Source organism: Tripterygium wilfordii, chromosome 17 (genome assembly GCF_013401445.1).
Source record: "Tripterygium wilfordii isolate XIE 37 chromosome 17, ASM1340144v1, whole genome shotgun sequence".
NCBI lineage: Eukaryota > Viridiplantae > Streptophyta > Magnoliopsida > Celastrales > Celastraceae > Tripterygium > Tripterygium wilfordii.
Window position 1 is genome coordinate 9,720,150 of NC_052248.1, and position 15,331 is coordinate 9,735,480.

Below are 15,331 nucleotides of genomic sequence, written 5' to 3' on the forward strand. Positions count from 1 at the left end.
TGTTGGATTTTATTTGAGGCATTTTTACAGGGTTTTTTTATATTTATGATCAAGCTTACAAACGGGCCGGGCTCAACGGGCCGAGCCTAGGGCTGAGCTCTTTTCTAACGGGCCGAACCCGAGCTCGAGTTTTTGAAGCCCTTTAAGGCTCAGGCCGAGCTCGGGCCTTATTTAATGGCAACGGGCCGAGCCTAGGGCCTGTCAAAGCCCAGCTCGGCCCGGCCCGACCCATTTTCATCCCTAAATAAAGGTAACATTTTGAGGCAATTTTGAAATTGTCTCTTGGAGGACCATTTTGAGACAATATTAGTTTTTTTTCCCTAAACTAACCTCTACTTTTTAATGAACTACCTAAATTACCCCATTCTTCTTACTCTTTTATTCGTCACATCTCTCTTTTAATTATTTAATGATTCTCTAAATAATTCTTTAAATTATATTATTTATTTTATTTTAAATTATTTATCTTTATTTTCTAAATTATTTGTAATTTATTTCAATATTAAATATTTACATATGTTAAAACTTAAATGCATAATACCCCTCTAAGTAATTTGTCACTACATTTTCAACAACTTTATGCTACCAGCAATTGTTTCTACTAATTAGGACCCAAACTTGCTCCCTCTATCCCACGAATTTCGGGTTACACAATTCGTTTAAAAGAATCCAGTGGTTTGAGATGTGTGTCATATCACATAATATTTTTGTTTTACAATTTTAAAATTTATTGTAGGGTTAATACCACTTTTGCACACCGAAAGATAGTCAGTGTTCCAATTTACACACTGTAATTTAAAATGTTTTAATTTAATAACTCATAGATGAAAATGTGTCAAATTGGTCACTTGGATAGGATTTCTAAGTTTTGGGCAGTCAACCGCTTATGTGGCATACAAAAGTCAATTTTTTACGTTGATGTGGATTGACATTTCCAATGTGAAAAATGTTTTTTTAAAAAATATAATGACATGGAAAATTTTACCCACTAACATCACTTACAACTAATTACACTTAACTAACACTAATTAAATATCTCTAAACCACTTATCAATTTAATTAAAATTAATTAATTAAACAAAACTAAAAACCTAATTACCTTCTTCTTCCCCTTTCTCTCTCCACACCCACCCATCAAAGAAGAAGACCCAAACACAGCTGCAACTATTCCTCCTTCCCAATCACTAGCTAATCACCAAAATCGCGATACAAACCTTTCCACACCTCGATGCTCCAATTCAAGATCAATCTTCCTCCAAACAATTGAGTGTCTGCTTTAAGGTCTGCTTGAATGCCCGCTTGTAGGAGTGTTCGTCATCTTCGACTCAATTTTCAAATCACGTTTCTTCTAATCTAATCCCTTCACTGCCAATATATCTTCTCTTGGAACGTAGACGGGTTGACTGCCCAAAATTTAGAAAATATGTTCGAGTGACCTATTTGACACATTTTCATCTTATTTGAATGATAGATTTTAAGGAATTGCGGAGCTTCCACATCCCTATCCCTATCCCTACTATTACGTTTGTTTACGAAAAGACGAGAGTCGATCACAAAGCAAAGAAACCCCACAAACTCATAGTTCTACAGCTTAGATTACTCTTATCCTGCAAAGAGTTTTTAAAGATTCTCTCTCAATGAGTTGAATAGAGAAAGAGTGAGAGCAAGAACAGCAACAAGAAAGAGATTGGAGATGGGGCTCGTCTAATCTTAAATCACATAAATTTATTTTTATTTTTAATTTTTAAAAAACAAGCCCAGAAGCCCAGAAACCCCACCAGATGGAACTCACAGATTTGCAAAGCACCAAGCAAAATATTACTTCTTCACAAGCCCCACACCACCACCACCTCCACCAACAACAGGGTTTTGATGGAAGCAGCAGATCATCTGGAGGTGTGTTCATGGGCTCCATCTCCATCCAAGCTGGCCTTGAAGGCCCACGCCATGGTCCTGCTGTGCTGTTTCTCCTCCTACTGCTTCTTCTTCATCCTCTGTCTGTTCCTCTCCTTCATCTTCTTCCTCTGCATCTGCCTTAACATCCTCCACCGCTGCTCCACCACCGCAGCTTGTCGACGCCTCCCTTGCAATTGCCACAAGATCCTACTCACAGGCTTTGTTGAACATAAATGAAGAAGAAACAAACAATCTTAATAGAAGAGACGATACTCTGCTCAATGTCCCTTAGTATTCATCAATATTTTCTCTGCACAGATCACAACTCACGCACCACTTAAATAGACCATTCTAAGTTGGTTACAATAAATGCTTGAAGACTTGTAGATCATTCTACACAAAATGACCACTACATAATTCTACAAAAGTCAAGAACTATCTAGAAAACACTAGAGGAATCAATGTTGACTTTTAACACTCCCCCTCAACATTGATTGTCTTTCTTCACTTCAGCAAATTGTTCCAATCTTGCTGCGAAAATCTTCAAACTTCGGCTTTGATAAACTCTTGGTAAATATGTCTGCAACTTGTTCTTCTGTAGTGACTGTTCTTAAATCAACTTCTTCACATAGCACCTTCTCTCTGATAAAATGGTAATGGACTTCTACATGCTTGGTCCTGGCATGAAATATTGGATTTTCTGCAAGTTTCACAGCTGATAAATTATCACAATAAAGGGGCACAGAATACTCCACCTGATGATGCAAATCTTTTAATAACTGTCGAAGCCACAAAATCTCTTGAGTTGCCATAGTAGCTGCTCGGTATTCCGCCTCAATAGTTGAAAGTGATACCGTTGGTTGCCTTACTGCACTAGGAAATAGGACCTGATCCAAGACTGAACAAATAGCCGGTTATTGATCTTCTTGTATAAAGGTCTCCAGCATAATCAGCATCACAGTATCCCACTAATTTGCAACTTGACTCTTTCTTATATAGAAGCCCAAAATTGACTGTCCCCTTAACATACCGTAATATTCTTTGGACAGCCTCCAAGCGAGGTTTCTTAGGTTCTCCATGAACCTGCTTGCAACTCCAACCGCGAATGATATGTCTGGTCTTGTTAAAGTCAAATAAATTAAACTACCCACAAGTTGGTGATACATAGTAGTATCCTCCAGATCCTTACCCTTATCAACACATAATTTGACATTGGCCTCCATGGGTGTGCTAGTGGACTTGCACTCAAGCATCCCAAATTTCTTCAATAAATCACGTGCATACTTTTGTTGACTCAAAAATAAACCTTCTTTTCTTCTTTCAAGCTCAAGCCCAAGAAAATGCTTTAGTTCTCCAAGCTCTTTCATCTTGAATCTAACAGATAGATTACTTCGGACTTGATTAATTTCGATTTCATTATCTCCAGTGATAATGAGATCATCCACGTACACAAGCACAATAGATAACTTACCTTTTGTTGCCTTCACAAATAAATTGGAATCTGAAGGAGCAACAATGTACCCTCCTTGAACTAGAAATTCAGCAATTTTCCCGTACCACGCTCGTGGTGCCTACTTTAATCCATATAGAGCTTTTCTTAATTTGCAAACAAATTCAGGATGACCTTTGTCTTCAAATCCTTGCGGCTGCTCCATATAAATTTCTCGATTCAACTCTCCATGGAGAAAAGCATTTTTTACATCCATTTGCCACAGCTTCCAGTCTTTACTAGCTGCTAAAGCAATCAACACACGAACTGTTGTAATCTTGGCAACAGGACTGAAAGTTCCATCATAGTCTAGCCCATATTCTTGTGAAAATCCTCGGGCAACCAATCGCGCCTTAATTTTATGCCTCTCAATCGATCCATCTGAGCGAGTTTTAAGTTTGTAAATCCACTTGCAAGAGATTGGCTTCACATTTAGTGGTTTGGAAACTAATTCCCATGTCTGATTCTCCTTTAAAGCAGACATTTCTTCTTCCATTGCTTTTAGCCATTCCTTACTCTTAGCTGCTTCTTCAAAGGTGCTTGGCTCCACAATACTAACGAAAGCTGCATCAACATACTTTGGATTAGGCTTCCTTTCCCTGCTAGATCTTCGGAGTTGGCGTGAAGATTCTTCATCTTTTCTCTTTTCATTTGGTGGTTCATACACACCAATCTGCCATGGTCCTCCTATGTGTTCAGATTCCTTGATTACATCTGAACCTTGCTCACTTTTATCGCTTGAAGACTCATGGTTTCTTGGCTGCAAGTTATCTGAAGTTTCTACTAACTTCTCCTTGATCATATTGGAATCCGATAATGGTACAGCTTCAGGTGACCACCATGATGACATTTCATCAAAAACTACGTTGTGTGAAACATAGCAACGTCTTGTAGTGTGGTCACAACATCTCCAACCCTTCCTCTTTTCATCATAACCAACAAAGATGCATCGAATCGCCTTTTTATCAAACTTGCTTCGAAGATGATCTGGAACAAAGACATAACATACAAAGCCAAAAACTTTGAAATGACTCACCGTAGGCTTCATACTCCAAAACTTTTTGAAGAGAGATACAAACTTCAACTTCGCCTGAGGTAACCTGTTGGTTACATAGACCGCTGTCCTCATGCACTCGGCCCAAAAACGAGCTGGAACATTGTTAGCATGTAGCATACTTCTACATATTTCAGTAAGAAGGCGATTTTTCCTCTCCGCAACTCCGTTTTGTTGCGGTGTGTTTGGGCATGTTAATTGTCTGTGAATCTTACACTCTTGCAGATACTTATAAAATTCATTTGAGGTAAATTCTCCCCCATTATCCGTACGCAGACATTTAACCTTATTTTCGCTTTCAGCTTCAACTTCATTTATAAATTCTTTGAACTTTGCCAGAGTATCAAATTTTTCTTTCATAAAATAAGCCCACACATACCTTGAAAAATCATCAATAAAGGTCACCATGTACCTGTAGCCATTTAAAGAAGCGTCCTTAACTGGTCCAAACACATCCGAATGTATAAGTTCCAGCGGTGCTTTTGCTCTGAAGGTTGAGTCATCATAAGGCAACTGATGTGCCTTTCCATACTAACATCCGACGCAAATAATATCTCCACGAACATTTAGTTGAGGCAGTCCCTTCAACATAGATTTATCCATCATGATCTTTAACTTATGATAACTGACATGTCCGAGCCTTGCGTGCCAAAGATCACCAGAATCATTTTTTCGAGTCTTATCTATGTATGCAGTCTCAGCTGACATGACATAGATGGACTCTAATTTGTGGCCTTCTAAAATTGGTGTACCATTAGTCTTTAAACTCTTGTACATCTTCACATCTTCAGGGCCAAACACAACATAATTTCCAGCAGAAGTTAGTTGTGAAACTGATGACAAATTTTTCTTCATACCTGGTACCCAATAAACATTCTCCAGCTGTACTTGCTGAGAATTAAATCGAGGAGCAATCACCGTGTTACCAATATGTGAAATTGGCAACTTTGAGTTGTTTGCAGTAACCACAACTCTTCCTCCCTTGTACTCCGTCATTGTACATAATTTCTCCTTATCACCTGTCATGTGATTAGAGCAACCCGAATCCACGATCCAATCATTCTCATAATTTATTGCACCAACTTTGACTGTTGCATGTGCTTTGGCTTCTGACTTTGTAACATTTGAGTCAAAATTGTTGGACCTATGGTCCTATATGTCTAATTTTGATGATATTAAATCATTTATAAATGATAATGAAACATTAAAGCAATATTTGATTTATATGAATTGAATTTAAATGACTATATATTTTTGAGATAGTGCTGGAAATTAAGTTTTGAAAACAAACATACATGGACTAAGTTAGAGCATCAATTTTCCAATTATCATATCTTAACCAACTTAGGTCCAAATGACTTGAAACTTGAACCACAAGCACATGAAGGTTTAATATATGTTCTAGGACTATAATCATGAGAAATTAAGTGCATCACATATATATTTGGTCATATGCTTAAATTCCGTCAAAACTAGGTTTTACCTAATTTTGTGCATATGTGTTCTTTGTGAACGTGGTGAACCAAATGAACTCCGATTTAAATGAAATTTCGTGTGCATCTTAGTTTCATCACTATGAACATATTTGATTTAGTAAAGTTCAAGAGAAAAGGTCATTTACACTGAGTTTGCAAAATGACTTTGAATTTACACTTAGAATTTATCGGTTTCACTATTAGTGATCTAATTGCTTGGTTGAGTGACCAAACGATTTCCGATTGTTATGAAATTTTACATGGACATTCTAATACATATAAAATGATTTATCATGAAGTAATATGAATTTTCTGGGTTGTTTTTCTAATGTAATTAACCTATGTGCTCTATATGAAGCTCTTTGAGCTTACATGCAATTGGGGAGTTCTACCTCCTATTTCCTTGTAGGTTAATCATCATTGTGGTCTCATATGGCTCAGAATTCAGTATGTTCAAGAGTGTTCGAAGTCCTGTTTCTAAGAATGAGCTTGGAGCTCTAGGAAATTATGAAAAATCCTATATTTGCCAACTTTCCACTAAGGCATTTAATCAAGTTGAATGAATCCAACATTGAGGCTATTGGTTGTGGTCTTCATGGAGATACAACTCTTTTCAAACATGTGGGACAAACCTTGTCCTCTCTATCATTAGTGATATATTCTTGTTTGACATTTTCACTCAAGACATGTGCTATCAAGAAAGTTAGGTTGGTGCAATCAAACAAGATCCTTGACATTTTCACTCAAGACATGTGCTACCAAGAAAGTTAGGTTGGTGCAATCAAACAAGATCCTTGACTAAGAGATCACTTTTGAAGTCTTTGATTCAAAATGAAGGGACAAGATGGCATAGTACAATCTACATCCATGGTTGAGAATTAAAAAGAGTTTGAATGGTCAAGATTTGAAGACATACATTGATCAAATGGTTGTGCATAAGACAACTTTCTTGCTTGCAATTTTTGACTAAAAAAAGGAGCATGTGCAACGTCTATATGCTCTATGGTGGAGATTTGTTTACTCAAATCATCAATGACCAAGATTAGGAGCTGCAATTGATGGTAGAGATCAACTCTTGAAGTTTGATCCAATGGCTGCAAGCATAGGAGAGAATTGCCTTTAAAAGAGGATCTTCCCTTTCATACAACTTGGAGAAGCAAATTGAAAATTATCCTTGAGAGAAACCTCTTGCTATCAAGTTCATCAATCATCAAGCTTTCTTGCTATTTGCTACAACAATCTTCTCCAATACAAGCCTCTACAATCAAGGACTTCTCACTACTCTTGCTTTTGCAAAAGGGAACTTCTTATATCCTTTAGGCTTTGTTTACTTACAATCTAAAACCTCTCTTGTTCTTAAAATCCTATCTTTGAGAGTGTTGCTGTAATCTTGAGAGTTCCACACCAAATACCTTTGAGGTAACCTGTGAGAACCTTGGCTGAAAATCCCATTGAGAAATTCCCTTTGTTAGGGGAAATTGTAAACATTGAAGTTTGAGGGAGTTCTTAGAAACCCTTGGTGTAAGGAGTTTTGTGGGTCTCTTAAAACCACACCTTAGTGGAGTTGGGAAAATCCTAGGTTGGTGAATCTAGGTAGTAGACGTAGGAGAAGGGTCTCCGAACTACTATAAATCGCTGTGTTGATTTCTTTGTTTACTTGTTTATATTTACTACTTGTTTCAAACTGCAGGATTTTCAAAACCCTAATCTGTCCGAGATTAGCAGACTTACTTAAACTTTGAATTTTAATCTGAAATTTTGATATAGTGTTTATTAAGGTGTTGTGACATTGCATATAAAATTTTGTTGCATTTCGACATCATTTGATAGGTAAAACCTGAGTTGAAAAATCTGTGCGCAGTGTGTTGTTTGAAAATCTGTTTTGTGCAAATCTTGATTATTTGATATTTGGTCATTCACTATATTGTATCACATCTTGCATTGGATTGAATATTGATTAGGATAATCATTAGAGTCCAATTTTGTGTGCTATGTGTTAATTGTCATTAATTTGTTTAAATTTAAAAAGGGATTCCAATTGGAATTTGGGGACACAATTCACCCCCCCTCTTGTGTTAAACTCGATCCGTCAAAAATTCTCAATTGTTGCTGAAAAAGATAGTTCCTCTGTCATTGCGGCAACATGAGCATGGAAATCCCATTCTCCTTCACTGTCGTAGGCCTCATTGGCATCAGCAGAGGTTGCGACATGGCCTTCAGCAGTCTTTTTCTTTGACCAACACTCACGAGCAAAATGGCCTTTCTTGCCACAATTATAACATTCTACATTTTTCTTCTGTTGATACTTTTGACTCCGTCTACGTGGATCATAGCCTTGATCTTCACGTGCCTGAAACTTTTGCTTCTGATCTGATTCTTGATCTTCCCTTTTGAAATTTGGACTTCTTTGCCCTCTTGGTCGCCCTTTGCTGAACAAGGCCTACTCCTCACTTTTTAATGATACTCCAGCCATCTGCTTTGCCAATGTTTCTTGATTTGCTAGCAGATTTTCTAACTCTTCCAATGAAGGTTGAGTTGGCCATCCTTGGACCGCAGTTATAAAACTACGGTACTCAGGTCTCAAACCATGAATAATAATTCTTCTAATACGTTGTTCACTAATTTTTGAATCTGGTTCCAATTCAGAAATCTAACGGCAGAGAGACTTTACCTTAGTAAAAAATTGATTAATGGTTAGCTCATTCTGGGTTATAGACATCAGCTCGCTTTCAAGGAGTTGTAACCTCATATCATTCTTCCTTGAAAACCTTGATGAGAGTATGTCCCAAGCTTCTTTTGGTGTGATGGCACTCCTGATGTGTTCTAACATCTCCTTCTCCACGGTTGTCTTGATTGCAAACATAGCTTTGCCAGCTTTGATTCGCCACTTATGAAGAGCCTCAACATTCTCCACAGTTGGTGACTTAGTATCAGCTCCACGAATGATCTCCCAAAGATCTTGGCCTTGCAAGTATGATTCCATACAAGTCTGCCACGTACTGTAGTTATAATTATTGGCGCCACCGGAACTGGTACAATTCCGGCGAATTTCTCCACTCTCAATGTTTCTTTACGGAGTAGCGGATCCACACTCGCAGCTCCACCTTCCTTTCACGGTGCTCTGGGTTTAGCTCATCATCCTCGCTACGAAGAGAGCTTTGGACACACTACTGCTTTGTTCGGGTTTCATCAACACCAGCAACAGCAGCAGCATCATCTATTGACTGCAGATCAAATGGAGGAAGCGCTTCCTGGTGGTGGAAATGGAAGAGATAGTGGGGGTGGAGATACGAGCGAAAGCTATATAAGAAAACGCTTCAGAGAAGATTTGTTCAAAGAACATGATCAACCACGTAGCGAAAGTGGTGGAGGCGATGAAGGAGGAGGATCTAAATTATCCAAAACCGAAGCAGCATCTTCGGGTGTACTAAGGCCCTCCAATACGCTCCCTACCGCCATGTGGGCTGTGGCACCCGCGCCAACTAGCGGAGCAGCCGGAAGCACATTCTGGATGCTACCTGTTACCGCTGGTGCTGGTGGTGGTCCACCTTCAACCACCGCAGGGCCTTTGGAACAACAGCGACAGCCGCAGATTTGGCCTTTTGGCACGACTGTGCCGGGAGGTGGTGGAAACACATTGCAAGCGCCATTACATTTTATGCCAAGATTTAACATTCCAGGAGGCATTGATTTTCAGGCTGGGCAAACAAGTCCACTACAGCTTGGTTCCATGTTAATGCAGCAGCAGCAGCCATCGCAGCATCTGGGGTTGGGAATGTCTGAGTCCAACATGGGAATGTTGGCAGCTCTGAATGCTTACTCCAGAGGTGGCTTGAATATGAATTCTGAACAAGATAACCCATTGGAGAAACACCAACAACATCACCATCAGCAGCAACACCAACAACAGCAGCCTCATAATACTGACAGTGGAGATGAAGATCCCAATAGTTCTCAATGAGTCACACAAGATGGTGATGATGATGATGGTTGTTCTTAATTTGGGTAAAAATAATATTCCTTTTGAGCTACCTCCATTTTTTCCCCCTATTTTTGGGTTTTCTTAAAAAAATTAGAATGAGCAAATAGAGATTTGTTGGGTTTGTTTTTTGCAGTTTGGAAGTTGAGTTTGTGAGAATGAGCATTTCAGTGCTTCAATATGGGATTTTTTCCTCAGGATGTTGTGTTGTGGAAGAGTTTGAGATGTAATTTGTTAGTTGATTTGGTCCAAAGGGACCGAAATAGAGGAGAGTGTTTGTATACAAAGATATTTGTTTGTGTTTAGTATTTAACTATATATCCTTATTTGCTTTAATTACTCTGTGGTCGATAGATTTTAATATATAATTTCTTGCCTAAAATAGTGAATTATCCTTCTTCCTTTATACATTGTCTGAAATATCTCCATTCATCCCTCTCAAATGGGAAAATAAAATAAATAACCCATGTGTATAAAGGGTTCATTCATCTCTCTCTTTTCTCAATCCATGCCTGCCATATTCACCTTTAAATTTCTTTCTCAAAGAGGTTGAAAAAGAGCAGATCGATTGATGCAAGAGAGGTACAAGAAAGAGAAAATCAAACTGGTCATATTTTATAGTTCTTTGTGTTCTCTACTCTCTGTGTCTTTGTGGGGAAAAAAAAAATTGTTTTCCTGGATGTTGTCGTGTAGATAAGATGTTTGAACAAATCCCAAGCAGAATTAAACAAATCTCCCTCCCTCTCTCTCTGTGGCTTCAGAAAGAGAGAAGTTGTAGAAAACATGCAAGTTTTAGCGATAAATTAGCGCCGGAGATTCCATTCTCTTTATTATTTGGGCCTTCTACTTGCAGGCCAGTATTCATCTTGTATATTGGGCTAGTTTATCTTGTTCTTAGGGCACTTGCAATGGTTGTTGTGTAATGAGGATAATAATTTATATTGGGAAACGTGTTTTGTTGATATGGATAGGAATGTAAATGTTTTGTCTCTTGTCATTGTACAATGGTGTTAATAGATGTTGGCTTGAGTTAGTTAATTTTGGTGGCAAATATTTGAATAACATACAACAATATATATACTCTTGGAACATGATTTTCTATTAAATTACATAAACCATCAACACTTATTTTAATTAATAAAATTTTACACCAAGTAAATACAATAATTTTTTTTAAGAAAAATTATAAATGATGGAAGAAAATATATCATGGTCATATTTGCAATTGGTGAATACCTCCTTTGCAGTTGGTGTTGAGAATGGGCCCACACCAATCAGGTCATTTGATGCCTCAACAGAAGTCCTTGGTCTCCAACTTGGTCCAGTAATTTTGATTGCCTAAAAGTCCACCATTGTATGAATTGCACCTCTCCATTTCCCATTAGAGATCCATTTAAACCATCCATACTTGCCTAAAAGTCCACCGTTGCAAGTGCCCTTAGGCCCACTTTCCTTTTATATCTCATATCTTTCTTTATGCGAAAAATGTCCTTTTAATACTCACTTGACAAATGTTAGACACATAAGTCGAACAAAAATTCTATTTTCCATATAAGTACCTTTTTTCACATAAGTACCTCTTTTAATAATTAATAATTACATAATCCCACATTTACCTTTCTTCTTCAATAGACATGAATTTTTTTTTAAAAAAACCTATATCTAAGACACCTACTCTTCATCTCCACCATTGTCATGTTTGCCTCCATCTCCACCACTGCCACTGCCGCCTCCATCACCGCCGCCGCCGCCACCGCCACCGCCACCGTTGCTCCTCCACCACCATCGCACCTCCACAATCATCTTCTTCATTTTTTTATTATCCTTCTTATTTTTATTAGTTTTTGTCTTTATCTTGTTAGATCTGAGATGTAATATGATATATGAGATTGTAATATGAGATCTAAGATCATAATCTGAGTTCAGATATGAGATCGTATGTTACTGTTTCAATATTATTACAAATCTGAGATTGTACGTTACTGTTTGAAACTATCACGCCCCTCTCTCCTACGGTATACCAAAGTGTACCTATACCCACAAGAACGTGACCGGCAGGGGACCCCATCCCCCCAACCAACCCTTAATCCAATATATAAACCTAAAAAAATATATAAAATGGTAACAACTTCTGAAACATGATGTGGAAACAGTCTCTCCAAAATACCATATACACACCCACCGAAACCATCGGAGTATCTATACAACAGCGGAAATAAGAAGACATATCTACTCAAGATCAGACTGAGTAAATAAGTAACATATACAAAATACAATACCCAAAGTCCTCACACTCGGCTACAGAAACAACTCGAGACTACACACCAGCTCATGCGTCCTGCCGCAGACCGTCATCACCTATATCCAACTCACCGGAAAGGGAAATAAGAAGAGGGGTGAGCCAAGAAGCTCAATAGGGCATAGAAAGGGAACACCGAAATCCAGAATAAAGAAATCGAGGAATATGATGTAGAATATGAAGTACCATAAATATATAACCATCAGTAATCCAATCGAGTAACATGACAGCTGATAAGGTTATACAACACCGAAACCATAAACACCGATCTTCGGTAATCCATAATCCACCCCTGGACCCACCCTAATCCCCGTAGGGTGTCTCTCAGTCCAGGGCCACACCGAAACTGGATGAGGATCGGATATCCCGATAGCATAGCCTACACCAGAGAGCGTACCCTGTTATGCACCTCACCTTTGACGGTCTACAGGTACGTACCCGGTCTATTATATATATTACTCATCATAAATCCATATCCAATAGATTGGCTCTTATATGGCCCCCACAGTCTACATCAACCACCTCTAATCACCCCACTCCTAAAAACATACCAACAATGATAATCAACAGAGAATACGTGTAAAACATGCAAACATGTCATATTTCCACCCACGAAAACCGACAGAACCACAATATAATAAGAGTCCGTGAAATTGAAACTTTAGAATCTCACGCGAGAGACATGGAAACCCCTATCTGGAAATCAGAATGCGAATACCAAGCACGCGTCCCAGACTAACCCCTAACTGCGAAAGTCAACCCGCTCCGAACCTCAACCGGGATCACCGTCTACATCGAAAAACACGATATACAAAAATACAGTTAAAATACGTTCAGTCAAAATCAATGGTCAAACTATTAAACTGGGTCGACCAGTGTCAAACCGGGCCAAAACGGGTCAAACCGTGTCAACTCAGCCAAAACTATCACCGCCGGAGATCCGGCCACCCAAACCCACCAAATCTTACACTAAATTGAAGAGCTCGAAGAGATGAACTCATACATACCATAATCGGGTCATACAGGCATCAGAATCGTCCGGATTGACCACAAAAAGCTCACGGTGGGCGGAACTTCAATCAACGATTTCTCTCAAACCGAAGCTCCGTTCAACTTGATTCAAGTTGGGTTATGCTCGTCTCGTCCATACGCTCCTTTTGGTACCAAGTTCGACCGTCACCGTAGCCGGAAAACCAAGATCGCCGATGAATCGGTGTAAGAGAGACAAATAGGAGACATAAAGAAAGTTGTGTGAGATGAGAGTATTTTTGCAAATTTTTTTATTTTATTTTATTTTTCTTTTTCCACTTTTATATAATCTTTCAAAAACACTCCTCTTTCAAAAATAACCCTTAATAAAATGTTCAATTAACTTCAAAAATTCATAATAAATTCAATTTAAATCCGATTTGAGTGATTCTTGCGCCAAAAATTTTCTTTTTAAATTCTTCATTTATTAAAAATATTTCCATATTTTTATCTTGATTTACTTTTTATTCTCCCCAAATCCTGATTCACGATCATCGAGGTTCACTCCACCTCGATCAATGCATCAAAGTACTATGAACAGTGTATAATCAAGTCAGGATATTACAGAAATAATAACATTACGTGAGCAAAATGTATCAGCTTCAGGTCTCCCTTTTTAGTGGCCATTTTGGACAAAATCTGGCTGTGTATTGTGCGTCTCAATGAGGGAAGTATAATGGTAGTGGTGATGTAGCGAATCGTCGCCGAAATCGTCTTGATTTGAGACTATTTCTTTCATGTTACTGTTTCAAACAGTAATATCATCATGTTGCTGTTGCAAAAATTAATATTAGACTAATTTTGACATACATTATCATGTTAATGTATTGGCATTGTAATGCATAACCATGTACTATAGATTGAGTATTTTTTTAAGGTCATTTGCTCTAGTAAGAAATATGACAAGGGTTTTGTTTATTATGAAACAGTAACATGAACATGTCTGAATGATTTTGCAGAACTTGGCTGATTAATTATTTCAGATATAGCACTCATAAACTCAAGAAAATCCTGAACGAAATTCATGTACTCAACATCTACACCTAAATAAAAGTAATGAAGAATATAACACAATAGATCTAAAGTTTTTTAAACTTTAAATTGTGAAAAAATAGATCAAGAGAGAGAGATCTAGAGAGAGGGGAGAAGAAGAAGAAGAAGAAAGAGAAATAGACAAAGAAGAAGAGAGAGAAAAAAATAAAGAGAAGAAAGAGGTTGAGGGTATAAAGGTAAATGATCATCCTATGAGTATTTTTATGTCCATGTGTTTTTTTATTGGACCTAAATGTCCAAAAGTACACTAATTGGTATCGGCTTGGCATTGTCCCTTCTTTATATCTTGTCCCAGTATAGTTGATGTCAGTACTGGTTTATAAACTCAAATTGAGCCGTTGCTTTGTAAGGCTATTGAATGAATCAGTTCTTTGAACTTGTCTTCACCAACCTCTCTTTCTTCTTCTCTTATTATCTGATTTCTGGTTCTTGTTGATTTACATCACCTGCAAACAAACACAAGACTTTGTTATTGCAAAGTATATCATGGTATCGAAGCAAGGAACACCACCACCACCACCACTACCATCATCATCACCACCACCACCACCACCACCACCACCACTACCAGCAGCTACTGAAGCTGTAATGACCTCAAATATATTATCTCATGTATCTCAATCCTTGAGAAATACTCAAGCTTTTTCAACTCAAATGGTTGCACCAACAGCTCAGGTTGCATTCACTGCAGAAGATCTAACAAATATGCTAAGAAATCTCCAAACTTCATTAGCAAACAACATGAATATGTCCAGTGTAGCACCTCCTACCCCAGTTCTTCATTATCCACCTTCTTTCATCCCTAACCCCTCTTTTGACCCACCCCTTCTACCTACACCTCCCACAGTTACACTATTTCCAAACTTAAACCATCTGATGGAGTGCTAATTTCTTGAATGCACTAGAAGCAAGAAATAAAGTAGGTTTTATTGATGGTACACTACCACCACCAGACACAACTGATGCTAATCATTAGTTGTGGAAGCAAGCTAATGGTTTGATCAAAACTTGGCCCACAATTTCAGTAGCATTAGACATTCTCCAGAGTATTTCCTCA

At 38.1% G+C, this 15,331-nt stretch overlaps 1 protein-coding gene across 1 annotated transcript; it reads left to right on the forward strand.

Moving 5' to 3' along the window:
• Positions 1 to 8,804: 8,804 nt before the first annotated feature.
• LOC119981887 (transcription factor TCP8-like) lies at positions 8,805 to 10,254 on the forward strand. Its single transcript, XM_038825027.1, has 2 exons — positions 8,805 to 8,829; positions 8,920 to 10,254. The coding sequence occupies exons 1-2, from the start codon at positions 8,805 to 8,807 to the stop codon at positions 9,873 to 9,875; spliced, it is 981 nt and encodes a 326-aa protein (XP_038680955.1). The 3' UTR covers positions 9,876 to 10,254.
• The last annotated feature ends 5,077 nt before the right edge of the window (positions 10,255 to 15,331 follow it).